This window comes from Berghia stephanieae, chromosome 3 (genome assembly GCF_034508935.2).
Source record: "Berghia stephanieae isolate SIO BIC M18660-M18661 chromosome 3, UCSD_Bste_1.3, whole genome shotgun sequence".
Lineage (NCBI taxonomy): Eukaryota > Metazoa > Mollusca > Gastropoda > Nudibranchia > Aeolidiidae > Berghia > Berghia stephanieae.
Genome location: NC_088362.1, coordinates 19,814,986 through 19,834,825, shown reverse-complemented (window position 1 = coordinate 19,834,825; position 19,840 = coordinate 19,814,986). Strand labels below are relative to the sequence as shown.

Here is a 19,840-nt window from a genome sequence, read left to right as displayed (position 1 = left end):
GGTGGCAGCCTCTTAAACCCCATTTTAATTGCATGATATTCCGAACTTCGAGAAAAATTAAAATGTTAAGGAATAAATAAAATATTTTGATACAATGTAACAATGAGAGAAAAAATCCGTGTTGATCATTGTTGTATCGATAAAATTTTAACACATGTTTTTCATACATCAGGAAGTAATTTAAGAAACACATTCCTTTTCCCGAGGCAATTCATTTTAAATACATGCAATTGCACCCTGCTGTTTTGTAATGAAAATGGAAACAACATTCTTTATATCATGATTCGGAAAATTATTTTGATGACACATTTAGGAAAAGAAATGCTAATATCGATTTTTGTTTTGTTGTTTTTTTAGGGGTTGTTTTGTTGCTGATCAAAATATATCGAAAATAAAATTAAATAGAATAAAATATAATAATATGAGGTTTGGAATTTATTTTTTAATCGATATGCCCTTTAAATTGATTAACTCTCTCCTTACCAGCCATTTTCAGGATTTTTCTCCAAAACTTCACACCCACCAAACACAAAAATATTTTTTTCACTCAAACACAATAGCAGTAAAATTCTTGCAATAAATAAATGCTTAAGCAAATCATGCTCTACAAGATACTGTTCATTGGCTTTAAATTTTATGATGTACACGAGGAATTTGAATAAGAAAAACGTTGGTTGTATCGTAACGAATGTGACGATTTTCCTATAGTTGGTAAGGAGAGGGTTAAAAGTCAGAGAAATTACCAACGTCTGATAGCTCATGTTATGGTCCCGTTATTGTTATGGAAATAATCTCAAACGAACACAAATGTTGTCCATTACAACAATGTTGTTTTTTGTTTGTTTGTTTGTTTGTTTTTTAAAAACCATAACAGCTTTCGCTATACGAAAAATATGTGCATGTGGGAAATTATAACAAACATATCCAGATATCTAAATTCTTTAGATGTAATTTTTATCGTAAAAAGTCATATTTAAGTAGTAGCTTTTTACAAGTTGGTGATTTGTTGGACCCGCGGTCTCCAGTAGTCGGTGAGAGACAGCTCTAGTAATGAATGACCTGAGTTTGATACGAATTTTTTTGAGTCATTCATACGGTAGAGTCACGCTCTCACCGGCCAGGCGGAGTTGTCGTGCCAATAAGGTCGCAGTTTCAAACCCCATCACCGCCGCGAAAAATTTTTATTCTCTATTGTCTTCTAGCACTTTTCTACTCACTTCATCTCTTGTTGTTACCAACATAAGTGCCTGCTCCACTCACTTTTCTGATTTTTAATATACTTTATGAAGCTGCTATAAAAGTTGTGGATTGTAAAAAGTAAAGAACACAAATAAATACAACAGTTTCAAACCCGTCTTCAGCCAACAACAACAACAACAACAACAACAACAACAACAACAACAACAACAACAACAACTACAACTACAACTACAACAACAACAAAAATAAATGTATTCCTTAAAAACGGCCGTCTATCTGGGTTTTTAAGTCATGTATTTATGTTTTATTGTATTTTGTTTTTGGTGAAGAAGGGTGTTGAGCTTGAAAAGTCGTGAAGTCAAACCTTCTACTTTTCCGGTTCAAAACACATTGAAAGTATAAAACCAGTCATCCCGACAATGATTAAACAATGATTTGGTCACGTCTTTGAATCATAAGGTGGCATAGTTGTTTTATTAGCAGGATGTATAGAAAGATTCTTATAATTACGTGACGTAAAAGAGCGAGGATGGGTGATGTTTGTTGACAACCAGCATGTTATTTAGACTAGAAAATAAGATGCCATCACTCTAAAACCAAAAGATCAATTACACAATGAATGTATTCAGTCCTCCGGGAGAGTAGTTTTACACTTCCAATGAGATTGGAACCAGTTGGGGTTTTTGGGGTTTGTTTTTTTGTTTTTTTTTTTTGGGGGGGGGGTTCTGTTTGTTTGTTTTTTGTTTTTTTGTTTTGTTTTGTTTTTTGGTTTTTTTTTTTTTTGGGGGGGGGGGGTTGTACATCACACTTTTGTTACCTATTTAAATCAAAACCAAAACGAAATTGACAAATTCTAGATTGAGAAAATATTTGTTCAAAGATCAAACACTGCATTTCCTGACTGTTTACTTACATGATTTGGCAAATGCGAAGCAAACGAGTGCTTGTTTGCAAGTCTGACGACCCAAATTTGTTTTGGGCTCTTTGTTGTAATGGAAATCCTCCCAAACCAACAAAAATATCGTCCAATACTTCTTCTTTTTCTTCTTCTTCTTCTTCTTCTTCTTCTTCTTCTTCTTCTTCTTCTTCTTCTTCTTCTTCTTCTTCTTCTTCTTCTATCTGCTATCTTCTTCTTATATCTTCTTCTTCCTTCCTTCCTTCCTTCCTTCCTTCCTTCCTTCCTTCCTTCTTCTTCTTCTTCTTCTTCTTCTTCTTCTTCTTCTTCTTCTTCTTCTTCTTCTTCTTCTTCTTCTTCTTCTTCTTCTTCTTCTTCTTCTTCTTCTCCTTCTTCTTACATCTTCTATCTTCTATCTTCTTCTTATATCTTCTTCTTCCTTCCTTCCTTCCTTCCTTCTTCTTCTTCTTCTTCTCCTTCTCCTTCTTCTTACATCTTCTATCTTCTATCTTCTTCTTATATCTTCTTCCTTCCTTCCTTCCTTCCTTCCTTCCTTCTTCTTCTCTTCTTCTTCTTCTTCTTCTTCTTCTTCTTCTTCTTTCTTCTTCTTCTTCTTCTTCTTCTTCTTCTTCTTCTTTCTTCTTCTTCTTCTTCTTTCTTCTTCTTCTTCTCTTCTTCTTCTTTTCTTCTTCTTCTTCTTCTTCTTCTTCTTCTTTCTTCTTCTTTCTTCTTCTTCTTCTTTCTTCTTTCTTCTTTTTCTTCTTCTTCTTCTTCTTCTTGTGCTTCTTCTTCTTTCAGCTTATCCCCCATTATGTAGGGTCGCCATAATGAATGCCACATATCCATGCGTCTCGGTTTATAACAGCATCTTCCTCCAGGCCCCGATCTTTCATATCGTCCTTTACCCTATCCAACCATCGAGTCTTTACAACAATGTTAAATCAAGCCCACAGTTACGTTCGGTCATCAGACCTGCAAACATGTACGCGTGGTGTGTAGCCGTCTGTGATGTGTGAACATACTCCTTGTACTTATGAGACTTTGTGGTTTTGTCGTATGACACTCACCCTTGGATTCGTAATTCCCTGGTTCGAGCCTTGCTCTGGGCGGCGCAGAGTTGAGTCATGGGAAAATGTCTTTACTCACATTTCCTCACTACACTCAGATGTAAAATGGATATTTGGTCAATAAGACTGTTGTCTCTTTCGAAATAAAATTGTGGGTAGCCCTATTCGTCCTTAAGGTCGAATAGCTTCAACCGTGGTTGCCGTACGTACGGACAAATCGTGTTGCTTGCACTATTCGTCCTTTACACTAAAGCTGGGCAATATTCCGTTTTTGCTTTTACTGAGCTGGATTCGAATCCACCTAATTACATGATATATCCGTATCGTCTTAAATGTTTCACAAACCCCACCTCCTCTGTTTGTGAGTCAAATAATCAGTTATGTGTGTTGTTTTTTTTTGAGGTGTGTGTGTGTGTGTGTGTGTGTGTGTGTGTCTTAATTTCGTGGGGTTTTTTTGTTTGTTTTTTTTCTTCTGGGATATGATTTTTATTCCAGAATGGTGATTGATTTCTTATAAGGAACAATTGTCGTGTTCTCCTATTGGTAAGTATCCAATTCAAATACCTGCTCGAGAGTTTGGGTTGGCTAGGCACAGAGGAAGATTCGGCAGGTTTTCTTTGTTTTGGTTTCTGTTTTTTTGGGGGGTTTTTTTGGATGGGGGGGGGGGGTGTTGTTGTTTTGTTTTGTTTGCTGTTGTTTTTTTTTTGGGGGGGGTTATTGTTCTTTTTTATTTGTTTTCTCTTGTTGGTATTTTCCCTGCTTTTGTTTGATTTGTGTGTGTGTGTGTGTGTGTGTCTATTGTGTGTCTACGTGTGTTTTGCCTTTTTTACATTTTTTTTTCAATCTATAATAGTGGGTAAGCACTCAGTAACTATTTGTTTTAAATGACTAGTATTCAATTTGTCAAAATATTATATTAGTCATAATAGTATAAGCAGCGCAAGAAAAAAAAACAACACCAAATTTCTGTATCTGTTAAGAAGCAGTTTTACAAAAAAAATGTTATAATCTTGATAATTCAGTGAGTGCCATCAATAATAGCTTGAATTTAGCCAAAATTTTTGAACGATGTCGATACCTGTCCTTTAACTTCAGACAATTTTGTTATAAGTTGTACAGTCTTGAGTAGACTAGCTGTATGACATAATGATAGATTTAATTCATGGCGAATTCAATGCGTTTTCAAATTGGCAGTAAACGAGGTAATTGTATAGACGGGATGGAATTTGGCGGCTTTACAACAAGCAAATTAATTCCAAAGCCGAAAGCACAACCTCTGCATTTAAACTTATCTCCATAGACGATGTCAATATATTAAAGATTAATAAAGGACACTAATACCAAGTCCTCAATATTTTCAGTACTTCATTCGTTAGCTAATACTATTAAGTATTTGGTATCCACTTTTGCCCTGACGAGAAGTTAGAATGTCAACGGGCTGGGATTTAAAATGTCAACGGGTTGAAACTGGGTGAAATAGAATGATACAGAACATAAAAGCCCAGTTCGGCCTAAGAACAATAATTTGCCTATGTTCTTAAACTCAGAACAAGGGGTAATGTTGTCAGGGGTTGGGGTTGTTGTTTTGATCTGGGTATGGTCTGATAAAGTTACGATTACTGGCCAAAAACAAATTCCTAACTTTAGTTTAAAATTAAAAAATAGAAAGACGGAAATATATACATAATAAGATTGATATATTTAAAACAATGGTTACAAGAAAAATAAATCCACGATTTTTCTCAATAATTCTGTACTTAAACAGCTTTGTATGCAAATGCTGTATTCCAGATGTGTAATTTGGCTTATCGCCACTCAAGGTGGTATTTCAATAGATATTATTACAACTAACGTATCTATGTACGCAGTGATACAGACCTGCCAAGCATTCGACTTATTGTGTTATAGTGGAAAAAAGAATACCGTTTCGAAAGGGATTTGTGCTGCATTGTAGGTTAACAAACACGCAGGTCTGACATCCGAATCCACTTATGGGCCTGGTTTAACATTGTTGTATAATGTATTTTGCGTCATTTTTTAAAAGATTTCTATTACAAGAATGAGCCCATAAGGAAATGGTTATCAGACCTAAAAATAATTGCACGTCGATCCACGTCAATTTTAAAACCATCACCATCACTACCACAAGCACTTTTACAACATTATCATTACCATCAGAATCGCTACCACCATCATTTGCACAATGTCATAAGTATCATCAGCACCACAATCAATATCACCACCACAGCATTATACCTACCATTACCATGGTCATATCTATTATTGCCATCACTAGCAAAATCATAACTATCATCTCAGCCACCACCACTCTAGGAAACAATCATTTTAATATCAATAACATACGCGCACACAAAAGCGTCACCATTGCCATCAACTTTATCACTCTAGCTTCTTGATCAGTGACATCACCACTACCATCATTTCATCATCGAAACAAGAATAACATCACTGCTATCATTGTCACAAATACTAACGAGAGTTTTTATATAGCGCAATATCCGCTCGAAGTTCAAAGCGCTTTACAGGGTGTCACAGGCCAACAGCAACACTTAACATCCTACATGATGTCTGTTAGGCGATATTACATTTTTTTCAGACAGAACAACGCAGTTAACGGCCTGGTACTTATTTTAAACCTGAGTACGGTAAGAGTGGACTCAACTATGCGCCGAGTGAGGCTCGAACCCAGGATTTTCCAATCCGATCCGAAAGCGAGTGTCATACCACAAGACCACATCGCGGCACATTCTTCTTCCTTATTTCACATTTTCTTTGTTTCCTCTGTCGGGTTGTCTCTAGCTCCTTCTCTATCAGATCCTCTCTTTCGTGGTCTTCTTCTTCTTTCTCTCTACATCCATGATTCCCACCACCGCCACCGCCTCAAGATCTCTAATCATTACCTTAATTGCCATAGCAAGCTCACTACGAAAACTTTAGGTCTTCCGAATGTATTTTAATTCTTCGGTGGTTGGCAACTCTAAGTTATACAGGCGGCCAGGAAGTGTGTGTTTTTTTAAGAGGGGAGGGGGGTGGAGTGAGAGGGATTGGTTTTAATTTATGATGTTGCAGTCGCGGGGTGGGATGTTTCTGTGTCGTCCCCTTTTGTTTTTTGTTTGTTTTCTTTTCCTTTTTTAAAAACAATAATGGATCAGAGAATGTGAAAGGAGAGGAGTATTTGATACCATATCCAGATGAAACGCGTTTGAGACCACTCAGACATAGAGAAAGATAGACAGATAGATAGATAGATAGATAGATAGATAGATAGATAGATAGAGAGAGAGAGAGAGAGAGAAAGGCAGAGTCAGATAGATAGAGAGAGAGAGAGAAAGGCAGAGTCAGAGAGAGAGAGAGAGAGAGAGAGGGGGGGGGGGACAGACAAAGGGAGAAAGAGAGAGGGTGCCAGAATAAAAGAGGAGGATGAGCTATATAAAGAGAAGGAAAAGACAGGAAATTGGAGAACAAAGGTGGAGGGGGGGAAGCAAGAAAGAAAGAAAGAAAGAAAGAAAGAGAGAGAGAGAGAGAGAGAGAGAGAGAGAAGACGACGACGACGAAATAGAGGAATAGATAGAAAAGGAGCGAGAGACAACCCGACAATAGGGAACATAAGAGATTTATGGGGGAAATATGAAAGAGAAAGAAAGAGAGAGGAAGAAGAATGAGAGACAAGGAGAAAAGAAATGTGGCAGAAGTCAAGAAAGAAAGAGGAGGGGAAGGGAGAATAAAATTGAGAGATAGATAAAGAGAGAGAAGGGTTTTTAAGAAAACAAAAGAGGAAGAAATCAGAAGAGATAGATAGATACATAGAAAGATAGATAGAAAGAAAGATAGATAGATAGATAGATAGATAGATAGATAGATAAATAGATAGATAGATAGATAGGTAGATAGATAGATAGTTAGATAGATAGATAGAGAGAGAGAGAGAAAGAGAGAGAGAGAGACAGAGAGAGAGAAAGAGAGAGTGTGAAGAAATGAAAGAGGATGATAGCAAGATAAAGAGAGGAAAATACAAAGGAAGAGACTGATGGACGGAGAGAAGAAATTAGAGATAAAAGGGGGAAAATATGACAGAGAGAGAGAGAGACAGAGGAGAGAGAGAGAGAGAGAGAGAGAGAGAGAGAGAAAGAGAGAGAGAGAGAGAGAGAATAATATGCTTTTTTTCTACTCATACTCATAACGATGCTTACGTTTCAACAGTCGATAAAAAAGTGAAGACGTGAAGGACTGAACACTCCGATTTTGTAATTCCACTTAATTACATAGATAACATGGACGCACACAAAAAGCCGGGGAAGCAGTGACATATATAGGTCACTGTAATAACAATGCGATTTATTGGATTTAATACATATAAAAATACGGTGACAAATATAAACAACAGCCTTTCAGTCAATTGCCCTTTACGTATTTCACGCCTACCTCATTTGCATAAGCACTGAAGGTCGGCTAGACACTTTTTAAGAATACGACCTGAAGGACGAATAAGCACTCCGTAAAATTGTCATGTAATAGCTCTTCAGAAGCGTCATATCTTGTCTCTTTGTGCGGCTATGTGTCTTAAAAAATTGAGCTTTATATAGCGCAATATCCACTAAATGTGCTCAAGCGCTTTACAAGGGGTCCCTGGTCAATATCAACATTTAACATTTAGGACGGGACTTGACGCCTTTTAGGCGATATTACAATTTTTCGGACAAAGACAACGCTGTTAATGGCCAGGTACTCATTTTACACCTGAGTACGGTGAGAGAATGTGAGTAAAGAGCCTTTTCCAAGGACTCAACAATGCGCCGAGCTCGAACCCAAGACCTTCCGATCCGAAAGCGAGTGTCATGCCACTAGACCACATAGCCGCACAATATGTCTTGTGGTCTTGTCTTGTGGTATGATTCTGTATGTTCCCTGTTGATGTTGGTCAGGGACCCCTTGCAAAACGCTTTGAGCACCTTGAGTGGATTTTGCCCTATATATATAAAATCTCAAGCTTTTTTTATATATGTGAAATGTTGCTTTTGGCTTGGGACCCCATATAAAGCACATGGGCGTATTTAGTGGATGATAATGCGCTTCGTAAAAGCTCAAGTTCTATGGGGGCAGCCTAGGTAGGCTTATTTTTTGGTGATGCTTTTTTTTTCTTGTATTTTTCTTCTGGTTTACTGGCACTGCTTGATACACACTTTTTAAAAAATATTTACCTTTTTGCACGTATTATTTTGGGGTGGAGGAGGACTTATACAGTGTATTTTTTAATTATTTTAATTTCGTGCGGCTATGTGGTCTAGTGGTATGACACTCGCTTTCGGATCGGAAGGTCCTGGGTTCGAGCCTCGCTCGGCGCATAGTTGAGTCCTTGGAAAAGACTCTTTACTCACATTCTCTCACCGTACTCAGGTGTAAAATGAGTACCTGGCCGTTAACAGCGTTGTCTTTGTCCGAAAAATTGTAATATCGCCTAACAGGCGTCATGCCTCGGCCTACATGTTAAATGTTGCTGTTGACCAGGGACCCCTTGTAAAGCGCATTGAGCACGTTAAGTGGATATTGTGCTATATAAATGTTCAATTAAATTATTGACACATTTCAGGTTTCAATAACTCCAAAACTATGTAAGATTTCATCAAACGGTTTTTTGCCATAGGTGCAGAATTTATTTAAGTGTTGATTGATATAAGTTGTTTTTTTATTTTAATTTTAATAACAAATTGAGCTTTATAGAGAGCAATATCAACTAAATGTGCTCAAAGCGCATTACAAGGGGTCCCTGGTCAACATCAACATTTAACATGTAGGACGGGACATGCCGTCTGTTAGGCGATATTGCAATTTTTCGGACTAACACCGTGCGCGCTATGGTAGCTGAGTTATGATGTCTAAGTAGAAAAGGGTAATGTTGAAAAAAAAAAATGTAATTGGTTTTCTAAATATAATCCAGATTTATTAAAGTTTTTTTTCTGATATCTTATTTGTGATTGTGTGGCAAAGCAATGTTCCGAGATGATATCTTTAGATTGACATGTTATATGAAATAAACTTTCGAGAACCATAATGGAATTTATAATAATAATAATAATAATAATAATAATAATATATATATAAGAATGATATAATAATAATATAATAATAATAATAATAATAATTATAAAGATAATAATAATAATAATAATAATAATAATAATAATATAATATAATAAAATAATATAATAATAATAATAATAGTAATAATAATGACATTTATTTATATTGCGCCCAATAAAGCTCAAGGCTCATAATCATGTCGGGCATGTAAAACTATATTACTATTTATGTCAAAATTAACCTTTTCTACTGATGACATCATATCTCAGATACCAAAGGGCACATTGTGTTAAACCTTATACAAATCAAAACTTGGAACACATTCTCCACATAATATGGCAAAAAAACCTGTTTTCTGAAATCTCACATAGCTCTCGAGTTATTCAAATAAGAAATGTGTCAATAATAAATGGTAAAAACACCATATCTAGTCTACATCAAAATGGCCGCGCATGATGTAAACTTTTGCCATAGTAATCTTTCACAGCCATTGAGCCCATATTGCCGGAGTTTATCCCGGTTTCTATAGCGTGAAACGGATAATAGCAATTGCGTGCCACCCCTTTCGATAGGACCTTAGTCTTTCGCAAAGTAATTTCCGCCAAATCTAACAGACTCAGCTACCCATTCACTGCTGGGTGGACAGGGGGTCAGAAAAATTTTTCGACTGTAACCGGGATCGATCTCGGTCCCTTTGCGTGGGAAGCAAGTGCTCAACCTACTGAGCTATCGGGACCCCCGATTGCCATAAGTATTTGTAAAATGTAAACTATCTTCCGAGAGAATAATGAAGATGAAAAAGAAATATCTAAATTATTATAGTTTTTGTCGATATCACATACGGAGTAAGAGGTGAAGTTCTGACATGTTCACGGTGGATGTGCAATAAAGTCATTTTTGAATGGTGACTTACTTGTACTTATAACAGGATGTGACGTTTCATTCAACCCTCTCCTCACCAACTACACCAAAATCGTCATATTTGTTACGACACAATATACATTTTTCTTATTCCGATTTATTTTGTACATCACAAACTTTGAAGAATGATCTTTGTTTAACTAATAAGAACATAAAGTTGTTTTGTATAGAGCTTGTTTAAGTTTTGAAAAGCCATTTTTTCTGCTGGTTAAGCCTGTCATTTTGGGAAAATACTGAAAAGGATCGGTAAGGAGAGAGTTAACCAGTTAACCAGTTAACTGCCGTGCTCTGGAAAGACACCTATTTATAGATTTGGCCAGAAAAACTCGTCCTTCAAATATCGATTGATTTAAATGATCCTCATCTTGGCAAAAACTCTCAAACCTGGGGCTTCCAGAGTACGGTAGGTAACTGGTTAATATGTAAAATATTACAACACAAAATAATTTGCAGTGATCACAAAGTTTAATGGCAATAATCATATATTTATTATATTTTGGTCAAGAAATGGATAGAATTAGAAAAGGGGGATAATTGGTGAGTGTTAATGTGGATGTTTATGAGAGAGAGAGAGAGAGAGAGAGAGAGAGAGAGAGAGAGAGAGAGAGAGAGAGAGAGAAGAATTAATATAGGGAAAAAATAATTAGCTTTGTTATAATTTTCTTCTAAGGGCCATTGGGATTCCATAATTTTGTATTTTGTTTTTAAATTCTTTACAAAATATAATTATTTTTCTTTTAAATAGCGCATTCCTGACTACTTAATTGGTCAAAAAAAACTTTTATAAGATCATTTTGACCGTGCGCCTTTGTTTTGAGGAGTTTAGCACCCTTAAAATGGTTTAAGGTTCTTTCTGTTCCAGTAGAAAGAAACATGAATAATGCCCATGAACAAGCATCTAGAGCATTATCACGAAATCTCGTTATTCCCATCGGCAATTATCTGGATCTAAATTTCCATTTCAGCAAGTGCAAGTCCCTTGTTGGGCTTCGTTTTTGTGCCCATGATCCGTTACTGCCTTTAGTCAGTAACTCATTCAAACTCGAGTCAAGTGAAGTAGTATTTCTATAATGTGCAAACAACACTACCGCTGGGATTTGATTTTTCCAAGTTAAGCATCTCTGACTGTTAGAACATTGTACCATTCCCATAACAAATGGGATGGTCAAAATATTATTCTATATCTACTACTAAAGTGGTATATTCATTTTTTTAAAAACTCAATAAATGTAAGACAAAGGAGACTTACTTAGTCCCGAGAACCCAAATAGGTGTGCTTATTATTTCAGATCAAAACCTACAAATTGCAGATTGCAAAATTTAAAATAAATGAAAGTGAGAATCATTAACTATAATTTTGTTTCTCGAACTAGCAATTGTTATTTTTCAAGATTAAATTATTGATTTGTCGATGGAAAAGCTTTGGGTGGAAACTATGTGCACTTATTATCAGGTATGACGCTATGTGGTCTAGTGGTATGACACTCGCTTTCGTATCGGAAGGTCCTAGGTTCGAGCCTCGCTCGGCGCATAATAGTTAAGTCCTTGAAAAATGCTCTCCACTCACATTCTCTCTCCCAGTCAGGTGTAATATGTCGGAAAAATTAATAGGCGTCATGTCCCGTTCTATGTGTTACAGGTTACGTGTTGCTGTTGGTCAGAGACCCTTTATACAACGCGTTGAGCCCATTTAGTGAATATTTCTTCTCTATATAAAAGCTGTAGTCTGATAACCGAACGCAGTTATGGGTTTATTTTAACATTGGACAATGAACAATACTTTGTGCTGATTTGAAAATATTCCCAATGCAACATTGAATCTATAACCTGGGTGGGGTTCCTACCTCCCATAGCGGGCAGGGAGGTACTTGCTTTGTCTTCTATCCCCTCTTATCTGTTTTCCAATTGCTGTCTGTCTTTGTCTTGGAATGAGAAATCATCTCTCTGTTATGTATTAGTATATTTGTTATTTTTTAATGTATAATGTAAGCATTTGAGTGTGTTCCTCTTTTTGGATTTTGTTCTTGTGTCCGGATGAGACTTATAGGTGATCTCAAACTAAATACATTGATGGTATGCTCTTGGAATCTACATCTGATCCCTATTTGTTCCCAGTTCCCCTATGTCTAACTTTCTCTTGGATGCTTCAATTGTAATTCTAGAACTTTTACTATCCCATTTTCTTCCTTTTTACTGGCGCTGATATAACCTAAATGTGTTGCAAGCGCCGTAAAACCCTTAAAAACAAAAACAAACAAACAACGAATCCATAACAATTTTGGTTATTAGACCTGAAAATAAGTGCACGTCGGATGAAACTGATATAATTTGGAAGTTTCATTCAAGATAATGCCGTTGCTATGGAGACAATTTGCAAAGGCTGGAAAATTTGACCATCCAAACATAACTGATGTTGTCTCAGAAAATCGCTATTTTTTTTAGAAATCATTCCATGAACTGCTTTAACTGTTTTATCATTGGTCATTTGAATTTTCCAAGGAGTCTAGATAGCTCAGTTGGTAGATCACTCACTTCCAAAACAGAAAGTCCGAGATCGATCCCGGGTAATGTCGAAATTTTATACTGGCTCTCCCCACTTCCTTGTTCAGCCACCAGTTATTGTGTAGCTGGAAATATTAGGCCTGACGGAAAGTGAGAAGTTTGCGATAGACTTACATTCAATCCAAAGGGCATCACGCAATTGCCATTGTCTGTTTCACGCCATAAAAACTGGGATAAACTTCAGCTCCATGGCTCTGAAGGACTACTTTAGGCGGGGGTTTTTTTATTGTTATATGTAACCCATCCCCCTAGACCTGCTTATTTGCAGGTCTGAGAGCCCAATTGTTGTAATGGAAATACTCTCAAACAAATCCAACATTTGTCCACTACAACAATGTTAAATCAACCCCATAATTACTGTATTCGGTTATCAAACCTGCAAGTATGTGCACGTCGCCTCAAACCGTTTTTATGTCGGATTGAACAAAATGCAACTTAAATTAAAATTAACCAAACTGTGAAGTTTTAGTTTTTGTCAATTGTGACCAACGTGTACGTATTTTCAGGTCTGATAACCCAACCAATTCCTTAAGGGCTCATTGTCGTAATGGAAATCTAAAAACATGACGCAAAATATTGTCCATTACATCAATGTTAAACTGATTCGAATGTCAGACCTGCATATATGTACACGTCGGTTAAACAGTTAAAGAAAAACAAAATCCATTGTCCGTAACCAGTTAACTACCGTACTCTGTAAAGACACGTATTTAAAAATTTAGCCAGAAAACTTGTCCATCAAATATGGATCGATTTAAATGACCCTCATCTTGGTAATAAAAAAATCTCAAACCTGGGATTTCGCGAAGTCCCAGGTTTGAAAGCTGTTGCCAAGATTAGTGTCATTTAATCGATCGATTCTTTTTTTTTTGGAGCTTTTATATAGCGCAATATCCACTAAACGTGCTCAAAGCGCTTTACAAGGGGTCCCTGTCAAACAGCAACATTTACCATTTAGGACCAGACATGACGCCTGTAAGGCGATATTTCATTTTTTTTCGGACAGAGACAACGCTGTTTACGGCCAGGTACTCATTTTACACCTGAGAACGGTGAGATAATGTCAATAAAGAGTCTCTTCCAAGGATTCAACTATGCACCGAGCGAGGCTCAAACCCAGGGCCTTCCGATCCGAAAGCGAGTGTCATACCACTAGACCACATAGCCGCACGATATTTGAAGGACGAGTTTGCTGGCCATTTTTTAAAAATATGCACATAGTTTTCCAGAGTACTACTGCAGTCAACTGGTTACTGAATCATAAAGCTCACAGATCCGTACTTACAACAACAATCTACTCGAAGACAACTCAAGGACGATGTCGTCAAGTGTTACAAAGTCAAGTGTTACAAATCAATAAAGCTGTGACCCACTGTCTTTACCTGGTATTATATAGGGGTGAACTGGTTACTTGGCGTTCCCCGAAGCTTAAGGGGGTCCCGATAGCTTTGGGGGTCCCGGTAGCTTTTGGGGTCCCGATAGCTTTGGGGGTCCAGATAGATTAGGGGGTCCCGATAGCTTTGGGGGTCCAGATAGATTAGGGTGTCCCGATAGCTTTGGGGGTCCAGATAGCTTAAGGGGTCCTGGTAGCTTAGGGGGTCCCGATAGCTTTGGGGGTCCAGATAGCTTAGGGGGTCCCGAGAGCTTTGGGGGTCCAGATAGCTTAGGGGGTCCTGGTAGCTTAGGTGGTCCCGATAGCTTTGGGGGTCCAGATAGCTTAGGGGATCCCGAGAGCTTTGGGGGTCCAGATAGCTTAGGGGGGTCCTGGTAGCTTAGGTGGTCCCGATAGCTTTGGGGGTCCAGATAGCTTAGGGGATCCCGAGAGCTTTGGGGGTCCAGATAGCTTAGGGGGTCCTGGTAGCTTTGGGGTCCCGAGAGCATTGGGGGTCCAGATAGCTTGAGTGGTCCCGGTAGTTTAGGGCTATTTGGGGTTTGGATGGTTCAGTTGGCAGAGCACTCGCTTCTTATGCAAAGGGAACCGAAATCGATCCCAGGCGAAGTCGAGATTTTTTTTCTGACTCTCCTGCCCACCCAGCAGTGATTTGGTAGCTGGGTCTGTTAGATCTGTCGGAAAGTACTTTGCAATAGACTTGCATTCTATCCAGAAAGATATTGCTTTTGTCCATGTCACGCTATAGAGACTGGGGTAAACTCCGGCTCTATGGTTCTGAAGGAACTGGCTTCTCATTTTGAAGTTATAGTCGATATTGTAAACTTGGAATAGATCTTAATTATTTTTTTTTGTGAAAAATATAGTTTCTTAGACAATCAAATCAGAAATATAAACAGAAATAAAAATGAAAGAAAATAGAAGCAAATTTAAACAGATCATTCAACTTTAAATTCTTTTTTAAACATTTTTTTACTCCGATATAAAACCTAATAGAGGCGGTGGGTCACATTTCCAATGACTGAATTCCATAAAAATTATATCATTTCTCAGAAATAGAAACACTCGTCTTACTACATTGCAGCAAAAGACTCCAGACACAACCCGGAATAAACAATAAAGGATCTCTCAACAATAACATTAGCAGCGTGGAAAGGACAACATGGAACACTGGAGTACGCTGAAAAAATACGTTAAAAATTTTGGCCATAAAACTCTTCCTTCAGATTTAAATGTCGATTGATTAAAATGACCCTCATCTTGGCAAACGTCTCTAAAACCTAGAACTTTGTCTTTTGTCAAAGTGCAACGGCGGTATACGGGGTGAAATGGACGCCATGTGCGATGGAGATCTACATCAAGAGGTCAAGAACATTTTTAAACAGTAGATCTATATTTTATATGTTATACGAGTTTATGAATTTATTTAGAATATAGAAATAATGCGTTATTTTCTCATCATTGTGCAAAAGCAACTTTACATTTTTATACGCTAAATTACTATTATTTAACTACGCGTTAAGGTCGAGAGTTTTATATCATCTAAAAGAGCATTTATTAAACCACATGCATGTTTAGTTATAGCACAATTTGTCAATCATAGCGTGGATGGTAAACATTTTTGTTAGACAACTTAATATTTCGATTTCGGAGATGACGCAAAGAAGGAATTCTAAAGACAGTAACAGTGACAATCTCGAAAAATAACTTTTTCTCACCAACTCGCCTGAACATGGTCATATTGTCTTTTATTGCTTACAGAGTATTTGCTGCTTCAAACAATAAAATTATCCTTGTGAAACTGTTTTGTAATAATCTTCGATTTCAATTCCATTACTCTTAAAAACATACTGAAAGTTAGCCTCGAAGAGAGTGAGAGTCCGGCTCATGCTAAACGGTTAAATATTATGCTAAACCTCATCTACTAAGCTGAGGTTTTACAGTTTTTTTTCAATATTATTAGCGTTACCTGCTGTTCTATTATCGCAAAGTGTAACTACGAAAGAGCGTGAGAGGGATCAAGGCGGACAGGTCAACTCCAAGCAACAACGGTCAATGTTGATCGAACATTTGCTCGACACACAACCAACCCCTCTCTTATCGCTGTGGAAAACAACATTTCAATATGGACAGTTTAAAGAAGACTTGCAACTGCTGGACTCAAAGCGAGAAGGGCCGCAACTTCAACTAATTGAGAATAATATCTCGGTGCTTGAGTGGCCAGCTATAAATCCAGACCCCAATCTCTCGGATCTCCACACAAGACCTTCAAGACCTACAATGTACCAACCAAGGAACGCTTACGAGTTTGAAACATTGTTAAAGCAGCACGGAACACATCACATCAAATGATATAAACCCATTGATAAACTCCATCGGGAGACTTGTCGGAGCAGTGTTTGGAAATCGTGGTGGTCACAAGTGGTAGTGAATTTGTTGCGTCGAAATTTTCCTCTTTTTCCGAAGAAGAGCAAGTCGACTTGTGTTCTTTAGGTCGCCGTTACTTATAGATAGTATGCGCTTGGCTAAGAAGCTCATAACATTGCCATCCGGAAGTATAACGGACCAACAAACAAAACTGTGTGTATCCATGAACGTTTATAGTCGGGTTAATGCAGTTCAGTGAGCATTACTACAAAAAACAATAACAAAGACCTGAGTGACGTCATCTTCGAACTATCTATAGGATTAGGCATGACTGTTGATGAAATTTGGCTCATATATATTAAACAAATTGCTTATTTCTGCGATAATACTTTTGTTCAATTTTGTCTCTTAAAACTCAAAGGAATCGGTCAAACAGAATACAAGTTACTTTTGCACATGTGCGTATTATATCGATAGTGCTCCATTGTAATCATTGCAACAAAATAATATTAGAAAATAAAAATGAAAGTAACAAAAGATTTGCTTTGTGTAGGGTGAAATATTAGAACATTTCAATGAATTTTGGTGAAATATTTATCATGTCAGGAATATAAACTTAAAAAAACAGTTAATAAGGATGAAACAAAAGGCACTAAAATACAAGTCATTCACAAACTTTAAGAAATTTCAAAAAATCAGTTTAGAACTGAAAGCAGAAATTTTGAATCTCATTCTCTCATTGCTGGGTGCAGTAATTTTTTTTTTCTTCATAAAGGCATGTCAACAAAAGAAAGACATCACACATCAGCCGAGGTCATAAGGCACGCGCGCGTTTCTTGTCCAGCCTCGATACGGTCAGTAAGGTGAATACGAGGTGGCACAATTCGTCCTTCTTCCGTCTCACTTGACCCCTGACCCCAACGATCGAACAACTTGGCGAAGCTTGTGCGGAAGAAAGAGCGGAAACTCTTCCTGAAAGGAGGTGAAAATATCAAATAAACATAAAGTTTGATAGCCCAGTCGAGACGATTCATGTATAGAAAAACAGGTTGTAAATCTATGATCAGTTGTGGTACTGGTCCCGAATTAACGACTCCGTAAAAGCGAACGACTGACATGGGGAGTTTGAGTAACAGCATGATAAGAACCACGAAGAATACGACATTAGTCATAAGTAATGGCGACGTGTTAGATGATCCGTTCCTAGAAGGACTTGCTCTGTTGTTGACATCTACGGTAGTTGAATTAATTCTGTAATATTCACAACCACGAGCTAGTATAAGAACGATGAGCACGACGAGCAAGATGTATGGTACGATTCGAACGAATACAAAATCCAGCTTCATGAGAATGGTAAACTCGTCCTTGAATTCAGGCCAAGTGCTACAAAAGACTCCGAGATAGGGATTGTTGACGAGCCCAGTCATATAGATGATGTAGTAATAGCAGACACCGGTCAGTACGGCCATGGCTGGAAGAGAAATAGTGAAAACAAATCAGTTATGTTGGAAAAAATAATGAGCAAAATTGAATATATAACAGCCTAATGCCTTGTCCTGCATGTTAAGTGTTGCTTGGTTGGGACCCCTTGTAAAGCGCTTTGAGCACGGTTAGTGGATATCGCGATATATATATATACAATGCCCAAGTTTTTAAATTAACGATTGATCAGGACAAGAATTATTATTTTCCCCGAAGAGAGTAAATCCATGTCCCTAAACACGACATACAAATTTAACGCAAGTACACTACGGGGACGGTTTCTTCGAACACCACGGGGCATGCAAAACCATTTAAGGAAAAAGTAATTCGAGGAAACTGTGTTCAAAGAATAATAAGGAAAAATTTAGGGACTTTCGAATGAGTTCGGGGAAACCGTGTTTTCGAGGAAACCGTACTCGAGTGTATCATATTTTAAGATATAAATTCAATCTGTACCATTACGTACTTATTTGCAGGTCTGATAATCCAAGTATTTATGGGCCCATAGTTGTAATGGGAATACTCTCAAATCAGCTATTTACATTTACAGCAATGTTAAAATAAGCCCATGATAACGTTCGGTTATCAGACCTGCAAATAGTATGTGCACGTCGTTACAATCAACGTAATAAAAACAAATTTGAGCTTTTTTACCGAAAGAGACAGCGCTGTTAACGGCCAGGTACTCGTTTTACACATGAGTACGTTGAGAGCAGGTGAGTAAAAAGTCTTTTCCAAGGACCCAACTATGCGCCGCTTAGAGCGAGACCTGACCCCAGGACCTTCCGATCCGAAGGCGAGTGTCATACAACAAGACCATATAGCTACACTTTACCAGTTTGAGAGGATGGGTTACAAGAACGGCTATATGTGCGGCTATGTGGTCTGGTGGTAGGACACTCGTTTTCGGATCGGAAGGTCCTGGGTTCGAGTCTCTCTCGGCGCATAATTTAGTCCTTGGAAAAGGCTCTTTACTCACATTCCTCTCACCGTACTCAGATGTAAAATTAGTACCTGGCCGTTAAAAGCATTGTCTCTCCTGAAAAAAATTGTAATATCGACTAACAGGAGTCATGTCACGTCCTCATAATATGTGTTGCTGTTGGCCAGGAACCCCCTGTAAAACGCTTTGAGCACGTTTAGTGGATATTGCGATATATATAACCCCAAGCTCAAGCTCGAGAACAGCTTAAGTCAAGATCTAATTTAGTTAATGACATTATTGATTTTTAATTTTGTCTTTAATCTCTGTCTTGTTTTTAGCAAGCTTAATTTCATTAATAGGCTTCCGTCATTTCCGTAATTTGCAAAATTATTTTTAACAATAAAAGCGCGACTATCATTTTTTTAAATATTAAAATCACGTGACCATCGTTACTTTATAACCGACGTTTACTCATTTTCAGGCCTGATAATCCAATTGTGATGATCTCATTGTGGTAGTTGAAACACTGTCAAAACAACACATAATATTGTTTATGTTTAATCAGGCTAATCAATGCGTTTGGTTATTAGATTTTTTAAAGGTTTATTTTTAGGTGATTGCCAATATAATCTCATACATGAATCTCATACATGAATCTCATACATGAATCTCATACATGAATCTCATACATGAATCTCATACATGAATCTCATACATGAATCTCATACATGAATCTCATACATGAATCTCATACATGAATCTCATACATGAATCTCATACATGAATCTCATACATGAATATAATATTTCCAATCAACAAATCAAGTCAGTAAAATCAATGATAAAGCAAAGCAAACAATAATAATAATAATAATGGTAGTAGTAGTAGTAGTAGTAGTAGTAGTAGTAGTAGTAGTAGTAGTAGTAGTAGTA

General features: G+C 37.3%; 1 protein-coding gene across 2 annotated transcripts in view; it reads right to left on the bottom strand.

The window, feature by feature from the left end:
- Positions 1–10,628: 10,628 nt before the first annotated feature.
- Positions 10,629–19,840, bottom strand: part of LOC144967302 (uncharacterized) — a 118,083-nt gene continuing 108,871 nt past the window's right edge. For both annotated transcript variants that reach the window (XM_078904362.1, XM_078904361.1), the window contains one exon: positions 10,629–17,972. In XM_078904362.1, coding sequence (XP_078760488.1) covers positions 17,299–17,972 — 674 coding nt within the window. In that variant the 3' untranslated portion in view covers positions 10,629–17,298. The remainder of the gene's footprint in view (positions 17,973–19,840) is intronic.